The sequence below is a fragment of the Rhinoderma darwinii genome, chromosome 3 (assembly GCF_050947455.1).
Source record: "Rhinoderma darwinii isolate aRhiDar2 chromosome 3, aRhiDar2.hap1, whole genome shotgun sequence".
In the NCBI taxonomy this organism is placed as follows: Eukaryota; Metazoa; Chordata; class Amphibia; order Anura; family Rhinodermatidae; genus Rhinoderma; species Rhinoderma darwinii.
The window spans coordinates 237346108-237371639 of NC_134689.1; the positions used below are offsets into that span (position 1 = coordinate 237346108).

Genomic DNA, 25532 nt, shown 5'->3' on the forward strand with positions numbered 1-25532 from the left:
TATGCAAGTCTGTTGCCAAACTCCAATCACCCATGTAACTGCTTGAAAAGCTAGAGAGTAAAGGTAAGTGTTGCTTAACCCCTTCCCTCTTTAGCCACTTTTGACCTTCCTGACCGGGCCTCATTTTTCAAATCTGACATGTGTCACTTTATGTGCTAATAACTCCGGAATGCTTTCACCTATCCAAGCGATTCTGAGATTGTTTTCTCGTGACACATTGGACTTTAAGTAACTGGCAAAATTTGCTCGATACATTCAGTATTTAATTGTGAAAAACACCAAAATTTAGCGAAAAATTGCAAAAATTAGCATTTTTTCCCAATTTAAATGTATCTGCTTGTAAGACAGGCAGTTATACCACACAAAATTGTTGCTAATTAACATCCCCCATATGTCTACTTTAGATTGACATCGTTTTTTGAACATCCTTTTATTTTTCTATGACCTCACAAGGCTTGGAACTTTAGCAGCAATTTCTCACATTTTCAAGAAAATTTCAAAAGGCCATTTTTACAGGGGCCAGTTCAGTTGTGAAGTGGATTTGAGGGCCTTATATATTAGAAACCCCCAAAAAGTCACCCCATTTTAAAAACTTCACCCCTCAAAGTATTCAAAACAGCATTTAGAAAATGTCTTAACCCTTTACACATTTCACAGGAATTAAAGCAAAGTAGAGGTGAAATTTACAAATTTCATATTTTTTTGCAGAAATAAATTTTTAGTACAATTTTTTTTATAACGCAGAAGGTTTTACCAGAGAAATGCAACTCAATATTTGTTGCCCAGTTTCTGCAGTTTTAGGAAATATCCAACATGTGGCCCTAGTGTGCTACTGGACTGAAGCACCTGCCTCAGAAGCAAAGGAACACCTAGTGGATTTTGGGGCCTTATTTTTGTTAGAATAAATTTTAGGCACCATGTCAGGTTTGAAGGGCTCTTGCGGTGCCAAAACAGTCAAAATCCCCCAAAAGTGACCCCATCTGGGAAACTACACACCTCAAGGAAATTATCTAGGGGTACAGTGAGCATTTTGACCGCACAGTTTTTTTACAGAAATTATTGGAAGTAGGCCGTGAAAATTAAAATCAACATTTCTTCAAAGAAAATGTAGGTTTAGCGATTTTTTTTCTCATTTCCACAAGGACTAAAGGAGAAAAAGCACCGTAAAATTTGTAAAGCAATTTCTCCCGAGTAAAACAATACCCCACATGTGGTAATAAACGGTTGTTTGGAGACACGGCGTGGCTGAGAAGGGAAAGAGCGCTATTTGGCTTTTGGAGCTCAAGTTTAGCAGGAATGGTTTGCGGAGGCCATGTCACATTTACAAAGCCCCTGAGGGGACAAAACAGTGGAAACCCCCCACAAGTGACCCCATTTTGGAAACTAAACCCATTGAGGAAATTATCTAGGGGTATAGTGAGCGTTTTGACCCCACAGGTTTTTTGCATAAATTATTGGAAATAGGCCCTGAAAATGACAATCTAAATTTTTTCAAAGAAAATGTAGGTTTAGCTAATTTTTTCTCATTTCCACAAGGACTGAAGGAGAAAAAGCACCGTAAAATTTGTAAACCAATCTCTCCCGAGTAAAACAATACCCCACATGTGGTAATAAACGGTTGTTTGGAGACACGGCAGGGCTGAGAAGGGAAAGAGCGCTATTTGGCTTTTGGAGCTCAAGTTTAGCAGGAATGGTTTGCGGAGGCCATGTCACATTTACGAAGTCCCTGAGGACACAAAACAGTGGAAACCCCCCACAAGTGACCCCATTTTGGAGACTACACCCATTGAGGAAATTATCTAGGGGTATAGTGAGCGATTTGACCCCACAGGTTTTTTGCAGAAATTATTGGAAGTAGGCCCTGAAAATAAAAATCAACATTTTTTCAAAGAAAATGTACCTTTAGCTTATTTTTACTCATTTCCACAAGGACTGAAGGAGAAAAAGCACCACAAAATTTGTAAAGCAATTTCTCCCGAGTAAAACAATGCCCCACATGTGGTAATAAACGGCTGTTTGGAGACACGGCTTGGCTTAGAAGGGAAAGAGCGCTATTTGGCTTTTTGAGATCACATTTAGCAGGAATGGTTTGCGGAGGCCATGTCACATTTGCAAAGCCCCTGAGGGGAAAAAACAATGAAAACGCCCAAAAAGTGACACCATTTAGGAAACTACACCTCTTGAGGAATTCATCTAGGGGCGTAGTGAGCATTTTGACCCCACAGATGTTTCATAGAATTTATTAGAATTGGGCAGTGAAAATAAAAACAATCCTTTTTCTTCAATAAGACGTAGCTTTAGCGCAAATTTTTTCATTTTCGCAACAAATAAAGGAAAAAAAAGAACCCAACATTTGTAAAGCAATTTCTACCGAGTACGGCAATACCCCATATGTGGTCATAAACTGCTGTTTGGGCACACGGCAGGGCTCAGAAGGGAAGGACCGCCATTTGGAGTGCAGATGTTGCTGGATTGGTTTCTGGGCGCCTGTGGGCCCAAAACAGTGGAAACCCCCCAGAAGTGACCCCATTTTGGAAACTACACCCCTCAATGCATTTACCTAGGGGTGTAGTGAGCATGTTAACCCTGCAGGTGTTTTGTAGAAATTAGTGTGAACTCGATGTTGCAGAGTGAAAATGGGATTTTTTCCACAGATATGTGGACAATATGTGGTGCCCGGCTTGTGCCACCATAACAAGACAGCTCTCTAATTATTATGCTGGGTTTCCTGGTTTTAGAAACACCCTACATGTGGCCCTAATCTCTTGCCTGGACAGTCGACCAGGCTCAGGAGTGAAAGCGTACCATGTAAAATTGAGGCCTAATTTGGCGATTTACAAAGTATTGGTTCACAACTGCAGAGGCTCAGATGTGAAATAATAAAAATAAACCCCTGAGAAGTGACCCTATTATGGAAACTGCACCCCTCAAGGCATTTATTAAGGGGTGTAGTGAGCATTTTCACCCCACAGGTCTTTTCCATAAATGAATGCGCTGTGGATGGTGCAAATTCAAAATTTATATTTTTCCCTAGATATGCCATTCAGTGGCAAATATGTCGTGCCCAGCTTATGCCACTGGAGACACACACCCCAAAAATTGCTAAAAGGGTTCTCCCGGGTATGACGGTGCCATATATGTAGAAGGAAACTGCTGTTTGGGCACGCTGTAGGGTTCAGATGGGAGGAAATGCCATTTGGCTTTTGGAGCGTGGATTTTGCTTGGTAGTAGTTTTGTTTGGAGTCTTACTGGTGTTTCCGTTTATAATGTAGGGCATATGTAAGCCGGGCGGAGTATATAAGGGGCATAGTCAGGTGGTATAATAATGGGGTAAAAAAAAACAATAAAATGATCCATAGATGTGTGTTTCGCTGTGACACAATCCTTTCCGCACAGGCCGGTGTCGCACTGATAAATGGCGTCCTTTATTATCCCCCTTTTGGTCCACACTCCGCACCTTTGTAGTTTGGGGAATTTTGCTAGGAAGTGTTGTCCTGGTATAATACGGGCACCGTCGCTTCCAGCGGATATGTTTGGGCCCTCCCTTTCCTGGTTCCCTAATTTTAGGTCCTTGATAAATCGCCTCTTCAAACAGAAGAAATGTTCCCCTCGGGCACAACTGCATATTTTTTTATTTCCTGACTTATTGGAGCCATAACTAATTTTATTCTTCATAGACGTAGCGGTATGAGGGCTGGTTTGTTGCGGGACGAGCTGTAGTTATTATTGGTACCATTTTGGGGTACATGCAACTTTTTGATCACCTTTTATCCTATTTTTTGGGATGCCAGGTAAACAAAAAAACGCTATTCTGGCACAGCTTTTTTCGTTTTTTTTATACAGCGTTCACCATGCGTTATAAATTACATGTTAACTTTATTCTGCGGGTCAGTACGATTCCGGCGATACCTAATTTATAGCACTTTTTTATGTTTTACAACTTTTTTCACAATAAAATTACTTTTGTAAAAAGAATGTATTTTTTCTGTCGCCAAGTTGTGAGAACCATAACTTTTTAATTTTTTTGTCGACGGAGGTGTATGAGGGCTTGTTTTTTGCGGGACGAGCTATAGTTTTTATAGGTACCATTTTCGGATACGTGCGACTTTTTGATCACTTTTTATTCTAACATTTGTAGGGCAAAGTGACTAAAAAACAGAAACTCTGGTAACGTTTTTTACGTTTTTTTTTACGCTGTTCACCGCGTGCAATAAATAATACAATATTTTGATACCTCAGGTCGTTACGGTCGCGGCGATACCAAATACATATGGTTTATTATTATTTTTCAATAATAAAGGACTTGATAAGAGTAAAAGGGGGATTGTATTACTTTAAACTTTTATTGTTTTCAAACTTTCATTATTTGCACTTTTTTTTACACTTTTTTATACTTTTTTTACACTTTTTCTCAAGTCCCACTAGGGGACTTGAAGGTCCAACGGTCAGATTTTTTTTTTTCTAATACATTGCACTACCTATGTAGTGCAATGTATTAGATCTGTCAGTCATTCACTGACAGCAAGCCGATTAGGCTTCGCCTCCCGGCGGGGCCTAAATCGGCTTCCGTAATGGCAGAGCAGGAGACCATTGTGTCTCCTGTTGCCATAACAGCAGTCGCCAGTCCTGATTGCCTGTCAGGGCTGGCGATCTGCTAGTAACCGCTACGATGCAGCAGTCGCTTTCGATTGCTGCATCGAAGGGGTTAATGGCAGGGATCGGAGCTAGCTCCGGTTCCTGCCGTTACAGGTGGATGTCAGCTGTACAGTACAGCTGACTTCCACCGCTGATGACGCCGGATCAGCTCCTGACCCGGCGCCATCTTGCCGGCAGCTACGGAAGCCGATCAGGCTCCGCCGCCGGGCGGATCTTGACCGGCTTCGGTGCTAGGCAGACCGGGAGGCCAGTATTAGGCCTCCGGTTGCCATTGCAGCCACCGGAACCCCGGCAATTTCATTACTGGGGTTCCGATGAGCTGCAAACACCTTAAGTGCAGCGATCGCGTTTGAGCGCTGCACTTAAGGGGTTAATGGCGGGGATCGAAGCTAATTTCGGTCCCCGCCGTTACAGCCGGATGTCAGCTGTAAGATACAGCTGAGATCCGGTGATGATGGCACCGGCTCAGCTTCTGAGCCGGTCCCAAACATTTGGCGTACATGTACGGCAAGATGCGGGAAGTCAATGCTTTCCATGACGTACATGTACGGCAAATGTCGGGAAGGGGTTAAAAGTAGATGTTATAGTAAACACAAGCAGCATGGGAGAAATGAGTTGAATAACATACCCATGATACTGATGGTGTCCCTGCGATGAGAGACCGTCAAACACGACGCGCGTTTCGGCGGGATGCCTTCGTCCGGGGGTGGCGTCTCTCCAGCTGGGGTCACCCCTTTAAAAGAACCCCTGTCCAATCATGTGCATTTGCAAAAAAATATATACAGAGTTTGTTAGCGGCGTCATGCGCCAGCCCGGCTCCCTGCAGTGTGTTCGGTCCGTGACTTGCGGCCGAAATACGTTCCATCTCTTACGGACGTAACATGCGTGTGTGAACCCAGCCTAAGCCTTCACGCAGCGGTGTATTATGGAGAATACCTCCATAGTACTTCTGCAGTGGAACTCCCTTTCCTCCTCACTGCTCATCTGCAATGAGGGCGGCATTACATGGAGTGGCGGTCGAATATGCTGGCGCTCCATTCGTGACCCACAGGCATTGGCTGTTTTCGTCAGTCCTAAAGACATTGAGTTGAGCGGCGAGCGCATGCTGGACCGTCGCTCCATTCTATCTCTTTCTACAAGGATTCAGGAAGCCAATTCTCGCAATTGGTGAAGGGCTGAGTAATCTCGCAATTATTACCATCCTGTGGATAGGTGATAATGGTCGATTCTGGGACAATATATTTAAGGGTATGTTCACACGGAGTGTTTTTAGCTGTTTTTCGGGCCGTAAAACATCTGCCCACTGATTTCAATGGGAAAAACTGCGTTCTGTTCGGACGGGGCGTTTTTCAAGACGGCCGTGTTAAAAAACGTTTCAGCCGTTTTTGGAGCCGTTTTTCATAGACTCTATAGAAAAACAGCTCCAAAAATGGCCGTTAAAAACGCAGCGAATAACGCGACTTTGATTAAAAAACATCTGAAAATCAGGAGCTGTTTTCCCTTGAAAACAGCTCCTATTTTCAGACGTTTTTTATTAACACATTGGTGAATACATGGCACAACGTTAAGGAGGACCTGCTAGCTGACCTGACGTCTGTTTTTGTAAATAGTTGTGTTCCCCATATTTTTTTTAGAACACTGTGTTATTCCTCCTGGAAATTAATAAAATTTATTACTGGGCTTTTCCATTTCCCGTGTCAATAGGGTGCGTCCCTACACAATCTCACTGTCAGAACTGATTGGACAATGTCGGAGTGTGATTAGGGGAATGGTAACTCCAAGGTGTCAATCTTTATTCATACATTTCCAGGATCAATAACAGAGGAATATCAAAATGCAGAGTTTTAGAAAAATAAGCCCCAGAATTGTTATTCTATGTGGAATACAAGTATTAATTAAAAGAGGTCAGGACCGCGACTGTTCTTAATGACAGTTACGTCTATAGCACCTACAGTCTTTATAATCAATGAAAGCCAGTCCTACTTATCTGGATATTTATCTACCATGCTTGAAACGTCTTGGTAGCCATTACTGCTACTATTATAGAGATTATCCAACAACCGGCTGAAAATTTCCTAAGCAGAACTGAGCAACTCATGCAATTGGGTCTAAAATTATAATTCCATGATATTGATATCAATGTGTAATCTTACCATATTACTAGCAACAAATCCAGATGATGAATGATCATTTACAATGTGGTAGTCATCATAATAAAGGATTATGGAGACTTGTCAATGGGTAACTCATTAATTTTTTACTTATCAGCATATGCCAGGCGATAATTCAGTCCTATTATGAGGTACAGTATCAAATATAAGAAAGACGGTATCAGTGACACCTATTCTGGCACTAAGCGAAGGATACAATTCTGACACATATGGTCCAATAGGCACAGCCAGTTACCAACAAGGCGAATTATGCACCCTAAAATAGAAGACAAATAAATCTACTTGCAGTTAAGCTTTTTTAATGTGGAATAAACTGTATTTCCCTGTTTAGTTGATATGTTTGTCTGTCTGATATAGAGGGGATTCAAGATAAAAGCCAAAATCAAATCTAAAAAAATATTTACAAATACAGTAAAAACAATTGTTTTTAATAGGTTAGTAGATCTAATGCTAGGCCTCGCTACGCTCCTCTGTGGCGTTTGGAGGTTACTGAGGTAAATAAGCGTCTGCAGAATTCTCAATGAGGCGACAGCAGTAACAGGAAGGATGCTGGGTAATAATGTTACTACCTGGGCAGAATACAGATGAGCAGAAGGAAGCATTTGTGCGTTTCTACGTGTCGGTTATATTTAACCAATGCTACAGCATCATAGCAACAACCGCGTAACTGCTTATACTGTAAGTTTCACCGCGGATATAATACAGAGAGCCAGCTTTCATTGCTCACACACAACAATGGCAAGATACACAACGCAGTTTGCTTCCTCTGCTGCCCCACTGCACTGCTATACCAGCTGTGTGAAACGCAAACAGACTGGCGTCCTGTGCTCAACCAGACAGTACATATATATAGGGTGTAGTATAAGAGGTATAGTGGTAATAGAGCCACATTGCTTAGTGCTGTTCACTTTTACAGCACATTTCTACTATAGTCACTATCTGCACCCATTTCATTGCATAGATCTTCAGTGTAGTGCTAGCCATGCATCAATACCCTCAGATGTAATGCACGTCTAATGCCAACATCCCCCAGCCATACTCCCCTCTCATAGACCACTTGTATACACCTGCAGAGGTCATGTTTATATAAAGTACACATTCTAGCCTCCCCCACTAATACAACATACACCTCCCCCACTTAAACATCACGGCAATAACCACCTCCATTCACATACTGTTCACAGAAACATCTGCGTATAGGAACAGGCTGAATAAATAAGGGGGTCAATTTCCCACTAGAGTAGATGCCGAGGGGAATGTTAGTTGCATCAGTCAGTCAGTCCTCAGCCGGTGGGATCAATAGTAAGATGTAGAATATATTTGTTAATTGATCCCTGTGCTTGTTTTTTATGCTCAGAAAAAAAAAACCTTTATAGAATCATCAGATTCGGAATTGAGCAAAAATTTATTTGGTAGCACTATTTTTTCACAGTATGCCGTGATTTTCCCTAAGCACGTGGCTTCATAGAAGATGGTACAACAACTGTGTACATCCTATGTTAAGATGGGCAACTAAAAGCGGTCATGGACCCATGAAAACAACCCAATTTGTGTCAGTATTCATCTTTGTAAAGCTAAATTATTAGAATAAAATAAGGAATAAGTGTACAGGGGGAGGGAATAGCCAATAGTAATATAGAACTCTCCTCCTGGTACATGCCCTTGGACACTTGCCGCAATCTCCCACTTGCCCATCCACTAGCACCTCGAATTTGACAAAGGTCTTTCACTGCCCACCCCACCTCATACCTACAGCCCCAACTCAGCACAAAAGCTGTATGGTGTTACAGAGCTAGCAAAGCCCGTAGCATGGCTTCACTGGCTATTGCCCATCACTCAAGAGCTACTTGAGGACTTGCCTCCTTGATCGGCACATCTTTGAGTATACAAATAGCAAAGTTATCCCTGGGTTGGAGATACTGTGGCATTTGATCTAAAAAAAATGTCAATGGTGGTTCGAGGTTGTCCTTATGTTTGACAGTTTTGTCTACCTGGGCCCTCTTAGCAGACTTCTTGGTATTGAGAGCTTTCAAGCACTCTCATAGAACGACCATTAAGAGTCCTTTGAAAAGGTTTGTTTTTTTGTAATAAAGGTTCACACTATGCAAAAACTCAAATGAACGCCTATGAAATTTGCGAAATATTAGCCTATGTTTGCAAGCCATCAGAAACCAAATAGAAATAATGTATTTTCAGTGGCCATGTGGAACAGTTGTAATATTTTGAAAGCACCTTGATTTGTAACATTGTAATACAACTACATAATAGGTTATATTCACCCAAAATGAAAAGTACTGTGGATGGATGAGTATATTAAAATAGCCCAAACAAATACTAACTATCTCTACTCTGTTCCTCTATTATGATAATCCTTTGTCAAGAGTCCTTGAAAGGAAACCGTTAAAATAAAGTATTGGGTGGAGTTATAATATATTTCTAAGGATTGTATTACAAATTAGGGAAGATGGCACTTTGGACAGGCTGTAATATGCTTCCATAAAGTATCTTGAAAAAGTGGTGGCTATTGTTGTAATAGGGTTGTGTATCTTGTGAATATCTGATCAGCACTTAAAATATCTGTAATAAAATAATAAGGTATGAGAAAAAAATACATTTTGGTAGAGCTGAGTGCATCCAATTTAAAACTCTCAATGAAAGAAGGGAGGACGATATTTTTAAATAAATTCTCGCCTTGCCAAACGGTTTTCCTTTTCCAAACACCTTACGCCCACAAGTAATTCATCCCTTTCTCGTAAATAAGGCAAGCTGTCTCTTACCAGTGATGTTTACTGACATTGTTGATGTTAAGATAGATATTTCCTCATAAGTCTGATAGACACCTTTCTCTGCCGAGTCTTCCAAGAGCTCCTCGGGAATCACATCAGATATAACAAATGGTGCATCTTCAGTGGTTATTACTTCACCCATGTTAATTTCCCTAGTGGGCACTTCAGAAGACATCATTTCAATGGGTTTATCTTCATGTACCCGAGATTCAGTAACAGTTTGTTCACTGACATATGGCAGTGAAGGGCCCGCAGACACATCCAACTGTGGGTCAATGCTGCTTATAACTGTTGTAGGTAGAGGCAGTCCATCTTCCTCAAGTAAAGGGAATAACGTTTTTTCCAAGGGGGTCTCAGCCTCATGAATTGGTTCAACCAGGGAATTAACAACAGTAGTAAAGACGGGTGTAAAGGGTAATTGTGAAGAGGTTTTAGCCCATGGAGATGATGATCCATAAGAATCTGTCACAAAATGCACCGTGGGAGGTTCTACAATAGCAACCTCAGTTCCCTGCCCATCTGTTAGCTCATACCTAGAAGTGACTGTCTGCACATCTTCATCTGTTTCATCGATCCTGTCAAGTAACAACATATCAATCTGAAGTTGGTCTGATTCTAGAACTGGCATACCATGGGTTGGACCATGCAAAAGAAACACGTCCGTTTGGCTTTCATCAGAAAATGGAGCTTCATTATCGTTACGCCATGCAGGAGTCACTGAAGGAGGGTATTCTGTCACTGGGGCAAGACCAACTGGTGAGACAGTATGTGATACAATCAATTCTTCATCTGCCAGTGAGAAGTGTTCAGTGGGTGCTACCTCCAGAAAGCTGAGGTGTATGCATGCCAAAAGGATAACATTTATTGATGTCCAGTATGATAAACCCATGATGTGTCTTCTTGTAACAACATCTACTAGACAAACAGAATGTCACCGTGGCTTTACCTTTCTTTGACAGCAGAAACTAAAAGGCAAATAGAAAAATACATTAGAAAACAATACAGTGAAAAATAAGGACAACACAAGTTATATAGTTGTATATTAATGTTTTTTGCGTCAATTGGGCAGGAAATTTTTTTAAACCTAAAATGATTTGTTCACAAAACAAAAAGGAGGTAAATGTCGGTTAATAATTTCCACATGGTGTAGGCTCACTTTTAACTAGGATTTTACAGGTTACATATGGATATTATCTACATTAGCATTTGAGTAAAGGCCCATTCACACGCCAATAAATGTCCAAACAAGCGTTCCTACGAATGTTCAATCCCGATTATTGGCGCATAAAAACTGGGCAGTGATCAGCTGACAAACGAGCAAACGCTTGTTCGTCGACTGCAGCGTATAAAATCATGGTTGTCGACAGCACATGTCCCTGTGTAAACAGGATATATGCTCCCGACAACGATGCAAACTGATAGGGACCGAACGATCGTTTTAAATTGTTCGTCCCCCATACAGTAAGGCCCGGTTCTCACGGAGACAAAATCTGCCTCAGAATTCCTTCAGGAATTTTGAGGCAGATTTTCAACTGCCTGAACGCATTTTTCGGCTGTGACCATTGAAGCTAATGCAAGGACCGTGGGCAAAAAAATGCCACGGAAAACGCTGAGAAACAAGCGCTGCCGATTTTTTTCTGTCTCCCATTGATTCAACAGGAGGTCTGAGGCAGAAACCGCAGCAAGAAAGGAAATGTCGCGGTTTTTTCCTGCAAACGGCCAAAAGCCACCCGGGAAAAAAAACGCCTTTTGAATCAATGAGGAGCGATTTCGGTCGGTTTTTTTTGGCACTCATTACGACACGGTTTCCGCATAAAAAAAACCTGTGTGAACTGACCTTAAAGTATCGGATCGGCCCATCTAAAAGGACCTGTTAATGAAAACTGCCTGTGTAAACCAGCCTTAAATTTGCAAATATTTAAGTTTGCACAACTAATCCTGTATTGATCATCACATCCCAGCATTCGATGACGATATAATAGATAGGAGGTCAGCCTGATGGATATTAACTTGTTTGATACGTTGTTCCTGAGGACATAAGAATTACCAGAGGTGTTTGGCAGCTGCTTTATTTCTTCTCCATGTGCAATAAACATACACACTCGGAGTGTGAAGGTTTATGGGGGAGACAGCTGTCCAAGGCTCTTTTCTTCTTTCAGCGGAATTATAGGTCGGGAGTGTTTCCTGACATATAACTCAGATGGAAGGCTACGACATATAGTCATATTGTAAATATGTAAAAGTATTTTTACTGTATCCATCTGTATAGGAAAGAGCAGCAGACAACACTTTCCTATACTTTTGCATACAGGCCTGCGATATGATAAAAAAAACATATGCTGGGTACATGGAGCCCTATCGATAAGTTTGGCATAAGCACTAGGAGCTATCCCAGGATATACGCCAAACATATTCAAATAACGAGACGTGAACAGAACCGAAGGTGTATGACCAACATTGTAGTCTGCTGTCAGCCAGAGCTGCGGTCACAATTCTGCAGGCTTTTCAGCTGATCTGATTGTTTTGTGCGAGTACAGAGATTGTTCTGGTGATTTGCATTCTAAAAAGTGTAGTCTGTGCAACAGGCGTTTTACAGTAATCGGATTTAGTGAAAACTAGCGGACCTAAAATGTAATTTAGCAAAGAACATTGTATTATAGTAGCTCAGCTAAGCTGTTAAGGGTGTGTTGGTTGACAGTGTTGACTGATTCTGGTATCAACCAGCAGAATTCTAAATGCAGCTCTGGGCTTTAAAGGAAAACCCTGCGAGGACTCATGCACATGGTCATGCCCGTAATCACGGCCCGCGATTGTGGGCACGGCCGCATTTTCGTGACGTGCTCCCATACAAAGTATGGGAGCACGAGCTGTAAAAAATGAAAAGTAGGACATTTAACATAATTCCCGGCACGGTTCTACGGCACGGACAACTATCCATAGCGATATGGAAAGGTGTCCGCGGGCAATAGAATCGGGCGGGCCGAGATTTTTTACGGTCGTGTGCATGGGGCCTTAAAATGTATACATTGTGTTATGTCTTGTGCAGGTATTGAGAGGGTGGAGCATGATTGTAATGTCCGTGGCTGCGGGCTGTCAGCTACAACCTCCCCCTGACAGCCACGAGTCGGCAAGCGCTGGCCCCAGCCTCCTCCTCAGGAGACGCCAGCGCCCCCGTCCACTCACCTCTGCCGGATTCCGTAGGATGGTCGCGCACGCTCGTGCCTGCTCTTAAAGGGGCAGCACACGCATCGGACCTCATGGATGAACTTTGACCCGTGAGTACACTGGACAATAAGAGGGGTCCAGCCCCCTAGTTCTATGCCTGAGCGTTGTTGTGTTCCCTAGTTTGTCTATGTGATGGCCTCCTAGTGTGTTTCCTGTTCCAGTTACAGTCCCTGTCCCAGTACCTATACCTGTTTCCAGTTCCTGTTCCTAGCAATCCATACATTCCTGGTCTAGCACTGAGCTGTGCCAAAGTCGTGCCGTGCTACATCCACATCTGACCTGCTTCACCTCGCCTGACGTCCGCCTGCTACCTAGTCCCAGCCGAGCCTGCCCTGCTGCTATCTTAACGCAACAGGTACCTATAGAACTACAGACATTCACCTGCTCCCTGTTGGCCAGCTGCCTTACCGCCGAGGCAAAGACAAAGAAAGCCAAAGACAATGCCAGTGTCATGCATCGGCTTCTCCCTGTATCCGTTTTGCTCGGAGTAATCCTTTAGGGTATGTTCACATGCTAAACTAAAAACGGCTGTAAAATATGGAGCTGTTTTCAAGGGAAAACAGCCTCTGATGTTTAGCCATTTTTAAAGCATCAAGCGTTTTTCGAGGCTTTTATTGTGGCCGTTTTTTAAGCTGTTTTTCTATTGACCCAATATAAAACGGCTCCAAAAACGTCTCAAGTAGTGACATGCGCTACTTTTTACGGTGCGTTTTTTTTTAATGCCGTTTTCCCAAATAGCAGCGTAAACAAACGCTCCGTCGGAACGAAACGCTGTTTTTCCCATTGAAATTAATGGGCAGAAGTTTGGAGGCGTTCAGCCTCCGTATTTTTAGCCATTTTTCGGGGCACTTACGACCCGAAAAGCGGCTGAAAATAGGCTGTGTGAACATAACCTTAATGCAGTTTTCCTGTTTTATGTAAATTCCTCACCACTTTAATAGCTCTGTTTGCAGTCATTGAATAAAAACATTTCTAGTTTACATCCAGATTCTTATAACCCATACAGACCTAGTCCGGCTCACACCTGGAAACGGGGCATACAACTGTGTCCAATCTAGACAATCCTCTGTGAACTAAATATATTAGTAGCTCAAATCTGTCTTTTGCCCTGACAGTTTGCAACTGTGTGTCAGTGCTGGTAAAATGTCTGATTGAAATCCAAGCTGTTTAGCTCACAGAGCTTTGCCTTGACCTAATACAATGGTATCCACTTCCCAGCTGTGTGAAGTATTAGGTCTGTACAGGTTTTCATCCTATGGGCAGAAACAGGTTTTTTCATTCACTGATAGTAAACGTGTTTTGAAAATTTTTTAAAAAATTGAAACAAAGTACCGTATATTAGTCTTCGTTCACATCTGCGTCAGGGCTCCGTTCATGAGTTCTGTCTGAACTTTCTGTCAGAGAACTCATGGACGGAACCCAAGCTGAAACAAACGGAAACCATAGGTTTCCGTTTGCATCACCATCGATTTCAGTGATGACAGATCCAATGCAAATGGTTTCCATTTGTCACCGTTGTTTAAGGGTTCCGTAGTTTTGACGGAATCAATACCGCGCTATTCATTTCGTCAAAATGACGGAACCCTTAAACAATGGTGACAAACAGAAACCATTTGCACTGGAACCGTCACCATTGAAATCAATGGTGTTATATACTTAGTACGGTTGAAAAAAAGACATATGTCCATCAAGTTCAACCAAGGTATTGGAAAAGGGAAGGTAAACATTTCTACACATAGGAGCTTATATTTTTTTGTTCCAGGAAATAATCTAAGCCTTTTTTAAAGCCATCTACTGTCCCTTCTATGACCAGCTCCTGCGGTAGACTATTCCATAGATTCACAGTTCTCACAGTAAAGAAGGCTTGTCGCCTCTGCAGATTGAACCTTTTTTCTCCAGACGGAGGGAGTGCCCCTTGTTTTTTGAGGGGTTTTTACATGGAACAGGATTTCACCATATTTTTTGTATGTGCCATTAATATAAGTTAATCATGTCCCCCCTTAGTCGTCTCTTTTCAAGGCTAAATAGGTTTAATTCTTTTAATCTTTCCTCATAACTTAGATTCTCCATGCCCCTTATTAGCTTCATTGCTCTTCTTTGTTTTTTTTCCAACTCCAGGGCATCTTTTCTATGAACTGGAGCACAGAACTGAACTGCATATTCTAGATGAGGCCTCACTAATGCTTTGTAAAGTGGTAATATTACATCCCTGTCCCGTGAGTCCATGCCTCTTTTAATACACGACAAATTCTTGCTGGCCTTTGAAGCAGCTGATTGACATTGCATGCTGTTATTTAGTTTATTATTTACAAGTACACCAAGATCCTTCTCAACAAGTGAATCTGCCAGTGTAGCTCCCCCTAGGACATATGATGCATGCAGGTTGTTGGTACCCAGATGCATAACTATACATTTATCTACATTAAACTTCATTTGCCAAGTGGACGGCCAAACACTCAGTTTGTTTAAATCCGCTTGCAATTCACGAACATCTTCCATACACTGAACAATACTACATAGCTTGGTGTCATCTGCAAAAATAGAAATAGTGCTATTAATCCCATTCTCTACAACATTAATAAATAAGTTCAATAATAGTGGTCCCAGCACGGAACCCTGGGGTACACCACTTATAACCGGGGACCATTCAGAGTAGGAATCATTGACCACAACTCTCTGGATACGGTCCTTGAGCCAATTCTCAATCCAATTACAAACTATACTTTCTAAACTTATAGTCCTTAATTTACCCATTAGACGTCTATGAGGGACAGTGTCAAATGCCTTTGCAAAGTCCAAAAACACTATATCCACAGCGACCCCTCTGTCTAGGCTTCTGCTCACCTCTTCGTAAAAACAAATCAGGTTGGTTTGACAACTTCTGTCCTTAGTAAAACCGTGCTGGCTGTCACTTATAATACAAATTTTTGTCACATAATCCTGTATACAGTCCCTCAAACATTTTCCCCACCATGGATGTTAAGCTTACTGGTCTAGAATACCCGGGGAAGACCTAGATCCCTTTTTGAAAATAGGCACCACATTTGCCCTGCGCCAGTCCCTTGGCACTATACCAGTCACTAGAGAATCTCTAAATATTATGAATAGCGGGACAGAAATAACTGAACTAAGCTCTTTAAGAACTCTAGGGTGTAACCCATCTGGTCCCGGGGCCTTGTGTACATTTTATTTAATTTAGCTTGCACCATATCTACATTCATCCAATTCAGTATATCAACTGATATATTAACAGCACTGGCACCGGCTACATCAGCTGCTCTTTCTTCTGTTGTATATACAGAGCTAAAGAACCCATTTAGTAACTCTGCCTTCTCTTGATCCCCTGAGACCAACTCCCCGTTACCACTACCCAGGGGTCCTACATGTTCAGACCTTGGCTTTTTTGCATTTATATACTTGAAGAATTTTTGGGGATTTGTTTTACTATCATTGGCCACCTGCCTTTCATTTTGTATTTTTGCTGATTTTATTACATTTTATTAAGCGCTTTATAATATACAAAGGCTACAGCTGTACTCTCAGATTTGTATTTTTCAAATGCCCTTTTTTTGTCACGTATTGCCCTTTTTACAGAAGGTGTAAGCCATGTGGGGTTTAATTTTAGTCGTTTATACTTTATGCTTATAGGAATACATTTTTTACTATAATTACCCAAAGTAGATTTGAAAATCTCCCATTTATCATTTGTGCCATTATTTGACATTAGTTCTTCCCAGTCTATATCTTGAATTGCAGCCCTCATCCTGGGGAAATTGGCCTTCTTAAAATTAAATGTTTTTACTCTCCCAGTCTGCGTTTATTTTTTACAGTATGTGTAAAATATAACTATATTGTGATGACGGTTACCAAGGTTTTCACGAACATTGACGTTCCCAGCTAGCTCTGCATTATTAGAAATGACCAGATCCAACAGAGCTTCACCTCTAATCGGGTCTTCCACAAACTGGCCCATAAAATTTTCCTGCAACAGGTTGACGAAATGTCTCCCCTTTGCAGTTGAAGCCGAACCATGACACCAATTAATATCCCGGTGTTGCAAACCTTGTTTCAGTCAAGGTTCCATTCATGGATTTTCTGACGGAAATCTCCGACCGAACCCATGAACGGAGCCCTGACGCAGATTTGATCAAAGCCTTAGAAAATGTTTATTATACATTTATAAAGCTTTATTTATATAAAGCAGGAAATACCCTTTAAGGCCTCACGCACACGACCGTAAAGGTTTTTACTGTCAACAAATACAGATTCGACGGCTACAGATACACATCCGTAGCCATCCGCAATTGTGGAAGGGCCCATAGACTTCTATGAGCGAGTCCGTGACGCAATTGCGGACAAGAATAGGACATGCTTTATAATTTGCGGATCATTTCTACAGCTCGTACACACATCCGTAAATATAGGGAAAGGTGTCTGTGGCCAGTAGAAATGAATGGGTCCGCAATTTCATCTGTAATTACCTCATCCGTAATTACGGATGAAAGTTATGGTCGTGTGTATGGGGCCTAAGACTTGACTTCTATATTCATATGCTCATCTGAATGAGGCCTAAATACATGCTTTTATCCTAAGAACATTGGATTTGAGCTCAGGAGTGGTAAGTTTTCTGTACATGATGACATTAGTGAAGCAATGGTGGACTGCAGGTGCTATCTACGTGCACTCTGGGGATCAGAAGAGAATTCCAGCGTTATCTCACTGGAGACTCAATGACCAGGTCACTGGATTTCTGCAGGCAAGGATGTGTCTGAACAAATTCTGCATTCCTTCGAAACTTTACATACTTGATACATATGTGATTTGTTGTACGTTACAAACTCCTAGGGAAAAAGAAAGGAGAGTTATCACACTAGACTCTGAATTCATAGCGGAGTTATAACCTACATATTAACTTGCCAGGTATAACAAGCTTCTCGAGACACTACGGACAAAGTCAAACCGTGTATTTATAGGCATTTTCCTTATTAAACTCCTTTTGATGTAGGGGAACCTATTGTCGCGAATGCTTTAATGTGTGACTGCTTTTAGTTTTTATAAGCGGCTTCCTGTTTTTAAAAGGCACAGGCTGATTTCTGTCAGGGATAAAACTGTTATTTTTGGTTTTTATGATGGGATGGAAAGTCAGGTCTTTACTATTCGCCTTTTGTTTTCCATGTGTTTAATATTATCAAAGGGAACAGGTTACACAAGTGGATACACAATAAAAACATATAGTAATCCCAGGTTGGTGTAGATGTATTCTGCCTCACGTCTACGCATTTTCTTGTATACGTCTCCTATTTATTTAGTTGTCTGCAGTCTTTGAGATATTAATTTGCTATGGAAATCCATTTACCCCTTAATGCAGTGATACCATTTTGTGCAGTAACCTTTCATTCATGGAGTCTTCTTTCTGAACTGTATTCGGACACCTATCATTTGCACCCCTTATTATACGCTATGGCTTAACAACTTTTATGTAGTCATTTTACTAGCCAATATCTCCTGCTTTTTGCTGTAAATCCTTTTCAGGGGTTATGCGTCATTGATCACCAGTACTAAAAGTCTACAACTGGAACCATAAGAAATGTACCATTATGATTATAATTTCCATGTATTGTACAGTGTAAGAACATCGACGTGAAAAACATATAGGGAAAACATCTTTTGATTGAAGATCCTAGCAGAACAATCCCAGTCAAGAAGATGAAGTCAATTGTGTGGAACATCTTTAAATGGTAAATAATGGAATAGGCACACTTGTTTGCGTTAATGTTTTATGTGACTCGGTGTGTGACATGCATGGTGGGTGAACGTGCCTCATATACTGCCTACATGTTACATACAATGTAACACAAAACAAATTGCTGTGTGGGTTGCAATTCTCCGTCACTGCTATGATTCATACTCATTTGAATTCAGCGTATGAAAAGCACAAGGACGAAAAGATATTTAATGTATAACATAAGCGAAGGAGGTGGAGGTGGAATGTTCTTTTGTTCTTGTGCTCGTAATTGGCTTTTTTTTCTAACCAGGTTTATAGAGATCCAGATCTGCAAATTATTAGTAAACAGCTCTCAACAACCTTTTAGTTCCAGTTACTTGGGCAATAACGGTTAGTCATTGAGTTCTGCACTTTTCACCCAGTTTTATTGTCAGTAATTTCTCTGTATTATTTCACTTTTTTTAATCTATTCCATTAAAAAAATAAAATTCTTAACCTCTTGCTTACTGCCGAATGACTACACGAATCCATTGCAGTATCTGCTAAAGTAGCCCATAACGTAGACTCCGACGCAAATTTGAACAGTGCCTACTTTAGATAGTCGAATTCTCAATAGTAAATCTTTGGGCATGACAATTTTTTTTTATAAGATTAGTAATTCATTTCAAATTAAAATGGTTGTTGCCTTAAAACACGGTCCAGTAGTGTGCACCATTTTGACTGTCCGCCACGTCTCTACACCATGAGACTGCACATTGGCGGCAGAAATCAGAGTGTCAGCCTCTGATTTCTGCCGTTGATCCTGTAGTAAAAACGGGAACAGAATAAAAGTGAACAGGGCCATATTGCTGGGCCACTAAAATACTCAAATTGGCTCATAGAGTAGTCTAAGTGACTCCTTTGATTTGCAGCATGGCTTCGCAATCTTTTTCGACTGGGGCCTCACCAGCCAGAACATGGTGATGCCTCGGCCTCGGACTCACCATCGGTCATGCTCCATGCCAAAATGTTAAAAAATTACCTCAATTTATCTTAAAGGGGTTGTCTGGACATTTCTCATTAGTGGCCTATTTTTAAAGAAATTGGTGTAAAATCTTAGACGGTCAACACGAGCACATGGAGCGGAGGAGATGCTACTGAATAGTTTCATTGCTCTGCGATGAACTTTTGCCACTGCAAGCACTCTCAAACTGGGAGCCACAACCAACCAGTAATATGCCACACGCTTAAACAATATATAAAGGCTTAGTCTCCCCTAATGACTCTGTTGCCTGGAGGAAACGCGTCGGGAGAATCTTTCCAAACTTGAGGATGTGAACAGGATTCCATCTTATTCTGTCCAACTCGATTGGGAGAGACCACAACAGGAACGGGTAGGAGGGTATATACAACAAACCCCATAGCTACTACAAGTCCTTTTTCATATATGTGGGAAATGTATTAGGATCGAGACTTTGGAATACCAGCTCTCAAATCACATTCTATCAATGTTTTACACATGTTGCATAATTTGTGGCTTTTTTCGTCATACAACATGAGGGTTACATTTGCACTATTTATGCTTATTTAACCCTGTATTCCTCATCATTGAGGATGTCATTATAATATGTCCTTTTTTTCTTTTTGCATGAGGATTTTTGTTATATCTATTTTCTATTATACTTCAGTAAAAATTATATTTTATTACAAACTCCAGTCATTTTTCCAGTAATTTTTTTTTTAGTGGCCTATTTTTAGGATAGGCCATCAATATGAGATTGGCGGGGGTCCAACTACCGGCACCACCACAGATCAGCTGACTAAAGTGGCGGCAGCATTAGTCGCCACAGTCTTTTCCCAGCTTACAGGGGTAGCGCCGTGCACATCTGGAGTGGCTGTGCCCGGGATTGGCGTTCCGGTCCCATTCAAGTGAATGGGACTGAGCTGCATTCCCAGGCACAGCCGCTACCGATGTGTACGCGGCCGCGTCTGGTAAATACTGAAGAGGCCACGGCGACAAACGCCGCGGCCACTTCAGGCAGTTGTTCATGGGTGTGCTGGGAGTCAGAACCCCCAGCGATCTTATACTGATGGCCTATCCTAAGGACAACACCTTTAAAAATTGTCTCCTGTACCTAGTATAACAATAAATGAAGCACAAATGGTGCCAGTTAGGGTATATTCACACGACAGTGAAAAAACAGGTCCATTAAAAACTGATCAACTGTCAGTTTTATACTGCCATTTTGCATCAGTGTCTCCAAATTTTTATCCATTTCCAGTCCGTCTGTCCATTTTTAATTGCGGTTTGACATCCGTTTTCGCCTGAAAACACCCAAAGGAAGGTCACATGTTCACCTAGACACTATTTACAGCCTCCCTGCATATGATGCCCCACACCTCCTGTATATGATGCCCCGCAGCCCCCCTGTACATGATGCCCCGCAGCCCCCCTGTACATGATGCCCCGCAGCCCCCTGTACATGATGCCCCGCAGCCCCCCTGTACATGATGTCGCACAGACCCCCTGTACATGATGCCCCACAGACCCCCTGTACATGATGCCCCAGAGCCCCCTGTACATGATGCCACACACCTCCCTGTATATGACCCCACACACATCCCTGTATATGACCCCACACACATCCCTGTATATGACACCACACACGTCCCTGTATATGACGCCACACACCTCCCTGTATATGACGCCACACATCTCCCTGTATATGATACCACACATCTCCCTGTATATGATGCCACACACCTCCCTGTATATGAAGCCACACACCTCCTGTATATGAAGCCACACACCTGCTGTATATGAAGCCACACACCTCCTGTATATGCTACACACCTCCCCAATAAAGGCCCCCAGGTCTACCGCTAGTTATGCCTGCTAGGCAATGCGTTTTACACGGACAGGCACTAAAACACTGCAATACAAAAGTATTGCAGTGTATTATAAAAGCGATCGCAGGATCGCATAGTAAAGTCCCCTAGTGGGACTATTAAAAAAAAAGTAAAAAAAAAAGGATTAATAAAAGTTATTTGAAAAAAAAAAAATAAGTTAAAAAATATTTAAAAAAACAAAACACTTTTTCGCCTTACAAAATGCTTTATTATTATTATTTAAAAAAAAAAAGTTACACATATTTGGTATTGCCGCATCCGAAACGACCCCAACTATAAAGTTATTACAATATCTAACCCGCATGGTGGACGTCGTAAAAAATAAAATAAAAATACAAATGCAGAAAATTCTGTTTTCCGTGAATCCTGCCTTAAAAAAAATGAGATCAAAAAGTCACATCTACTCCAAAATGGTACCCATAAAAACAACAATTCGTCTTGCAAAAAAAAAAAAAAGCCCTCATACAGCTGCATCGGTGGAAAAATAAAAAAGTTATCGCTCTTGAAATATGGAGACATAAAAACAAATAATTTGGAAAAAAAGTGTTTTACTGTGTAAAAGTAGTAAAACAGAACATTTATATAAATTTGATATCGTAGCAATCGTAACAACCCACTGAATAAAGTTATTGTGTTATTTATACCACGTCGTAAATTTAGTACGCAAAAAATGTGGCGACATTGCTGGTTTTTTTCTATTCCCCCCCCCCTCCCAAATAAAGTTAATCAATAAATTCTATGTAAAATGGTGCTATTAAAAAGTACAACTTGTCCCGCAAGAAACAAGACCTTATACAGCTATGTCGATGCAAAAATAAAAAAAAGTTATAGCTCTTTGAATGGGACGATGGAAAAACGTAACAAATATTTGGTCATTAAGGCTTAAAATAGGCTGATCATTAAGGGGTTAAACAAGTCATTGTGCTCTTGTGCAAACTTTACAGCAGTGATTTACAATCTTATTACTATGAAGGACACTTTTTAACCCTGTCTCCCATTCCTACCTCAGAGGCTTGGTATGTGGGGTGGGTAGAGCATTCTAGAATTCTATATTCTGGGTGATATTTGTTGACTGCAATTATTTTATTAAGTACGTTAAAAGAAAATTGGAAAGTGAAGCCAGATGCATGGACCTCAAGCTCATGGATGCCCTAGGCACTCCTCGGTGAGGCACCATATTTTCCCCTAGAAGCAGTGCGTAAAAAATGTACAAATATGCGCACTAGGTTGTGAATACTTGTGATGCCCTGAATTGTGCATATTCCGCCTACAGATACAGTCTGTAGATAAAAACAATCAGAAATGGTTCGGAATAGCTAAGGGCTATGTAGAAGGTGCGTGTAATTTCTGTCAGACTCCTCTTTATAAACATGAGGGGTTTACTGCAGAGGGAAGTAACACGTACTAGTGATGTGTATACCAGTCACCATATAAATATTTTAGTACCCACCAATGCACATACTGTACCTCATGGTAAAGCTTGCATGTGCATCCACTACACATTACAACTACACTGCAGTAGGACTTCCTAATCTAGCAGAGCTCCCCATGTCAATTGTCAAGGTGTGCACCTTATTCAGAAACTATTTAGAACTAATATATCCTTCATTTTTTTTACATATTTATTAAAATGAATAGTGCCTAGCTCACATACTACTCTATAGTATTAACCGGTTTGTACAAGATAAGAAAAACATGGATGCTTTCTTCCAGAAATAGCACCACACCTGTCCATGGGTGGTGACCGGTACTGCAGCTCAGCTTCATTGAAGTGAATGGGCTGCAATACAACCTACAACCTGTGGACAGGTGTGGCACTCTTTTTGGAAGAAATAAACCAGGTTTTTCTATTCCTGTACAACCACTTTTAGAAAAAAAACAAAAACCGCCAACTGGGTGACAATAGAATAGCTGCCTTTTCCTTCAAGGCCATTTTAGCCATTCAACAGCACTACGTTTCTTGTGTCAACCTATCCTGCCCCTGTGGCTCTACCTGTTTCAGAGGGAGTGTTGGGAAACATGAAATGTTAACCCTCTCAGCTCCAATTGTGCCCACTTACTCAGTGGGTATAGAGCAAATATAAAAAGCTCTAATCTAAGGAGTAACGTCCTGGTGACGGGCTTCCTGTAACTCTATTGTGAAGTAGTTTACCATGTGCTTCCGGTCATATATCCATCCATTAATATTCAATACTAGTTTTAATATCCATGCACTGATTTTAGAAAACACATAATGGACGCAAGGCAAGAGAAGTCCTGCAACTAAAAGGCTTTACTGGGTAAATATATACAGTATATATGAATATACTCTGGTCTCCACAACTGAGGGTTTCCCCTAACTTTCAATATATCATATACAAACATCAGAAATGTTTGGGGTCCATGAGTTGGGGCCACCAAAAATACTCAGGTAGAAATTCAGATCATTTGATCATCGGAGCTCAAATCACGAAAAGCCAAAGATTTCAATGCGGCCATGCCTGTATATAAGAAATTTATATCATGAGAAACTATTAAAATCATTGCCTTTTCATAGCCTGTGTGAGTTAGAAAAGACATTTGTCATCATAGCCGTAAAAGTTGTATACTTGCATGACCTTCATAGGGGATACAGTGGCAACGTGGGAATACTGCTATATTCCCTGTGATAGTACACATCTGGGGGGGGGGGGCAGGTTGTTTCCTTTGGCTGCCATGGTGGACGTTCCTGTAAGTATGAGATCGTACCAGAGCTTTTGATCCCTCTTGGACAAATCCCAGAAGCCAAATATTCAATGCACCTAGAAATTTGCAACTAGCACCTAATTTTTTTGGTAGGTGGTTTGTATTTTGCTGTGCCACAAAAACAACGGACCACTGATATATACACCATCTAGGTGCACCTATCAAAATGACAGCTACTATATGACGGGGATTCAATTTGCTGCCAGCGACTACCCACTAGTCATCTAAATGGGAAAATGAGCAATTTCATTCCTGTGTATTGGAAATCCATGTGTACTTGTGAGAGCTCAATTCTAGTAGATTGCAGCATTTTACTCATTTATAATAACAACAGTAAATGGCATGAAAATATGATGCATAGGAGTCAAATGTGCAAGAATTATACATAAAGTGTTGGAAAGACGGTAACATATTTGCAAATATATTCATAAGGTTAATGTGCCATCATATGAAATGGGTTAAAATATACACAGTACACATTGTCTGAAGGATATACGAGTAACACTTGACATTGAAATAGCAATTGATGGAAAGAAAGAGATGATCTTGGATGAGAGCACTATAGTGGCATATTACTTGAAATAAATATGCGCAATAACACAAGCGATATAGTACGTGCACGATCATGTATGGAAAATCTACCAGCACTATGTGCAATGCATGTTACAATGAATGAATTATTGGCCAAGATTTATCGGATCATCAAATACACAATCGATCAAACGTGTTTGATGCATTTTCCAAATGATTTAGAGGATTTCAAGAAATTGGATTATTGTGATCGGGAATTATTGTCGACAGTTGTCATCGGTTATATCGCATGAGAAATCATCATTGTGTCTATGGCCAGCTGATGTCTTCCGTATGTAAGAGCGCAGTGTATGTAAGAGACTATTAGCGACCACACACATAACTGAGGTATCTGCACACTATGCACTAGTAATACAATGGTGTACATACTGAAGACATACGTGTATATATATATATATATATATATATATATATATATATATATATATATATATAATATTATATTACACATACATACGCAGCTTTGATGTAGAAGTCACATCAGCTATGGAGAATGGAGAGAGCTTCATAGAAAGAAAAGAAGACATACATATATATATAAATCCTGGCATTGTCACGCAAGTCATGTGTAATGCACAGTGATGTAAAGTGAACTCATTCTCACAGATACCCATACATGTAGCCAGCTGTGAGGTGGGCATGGGAGAAGGTGGCATCACTTACCCATCCACATCCATGCTGATCTCCTTAGTGTGCTGAGCCCGCTCTTTGCACCGCATCCCACCTCATCTCTTCTCAGTAATGCTTTCCATTACCAAACCAGCC

General features: G+C 41.1%; 1 protein-coding gene across 1 annotated transcript in view; it reads right to left on the reverse strand.

The window, feature by feature from the left end:
• PRRT4 (proline rich transmembrane protein 4) overlaps nt 1-25521 on the reverse strand; it is a 51141-nt gene extending 25620 nt beyond the window's left edge. The window contains exons 1-2 of the mRNA XM_075857559.1: nt 25431-25521; nt 9605-10578 (exon numbers count right to left, since the gene is read on the reverse strand). Coding sequence (XP_075713674.1) covers nt 9605-10502 — 898 coding nt within the window. The 5' untranslated portion in view covers nt 10503-10578; nt 25431-25521. The remainder of the gene's footprint in view (nt 1-9604; nt 10579-25430) is intronic.
• Nucleotides 25522-25532: the final 11 nt, after the last annotated feature.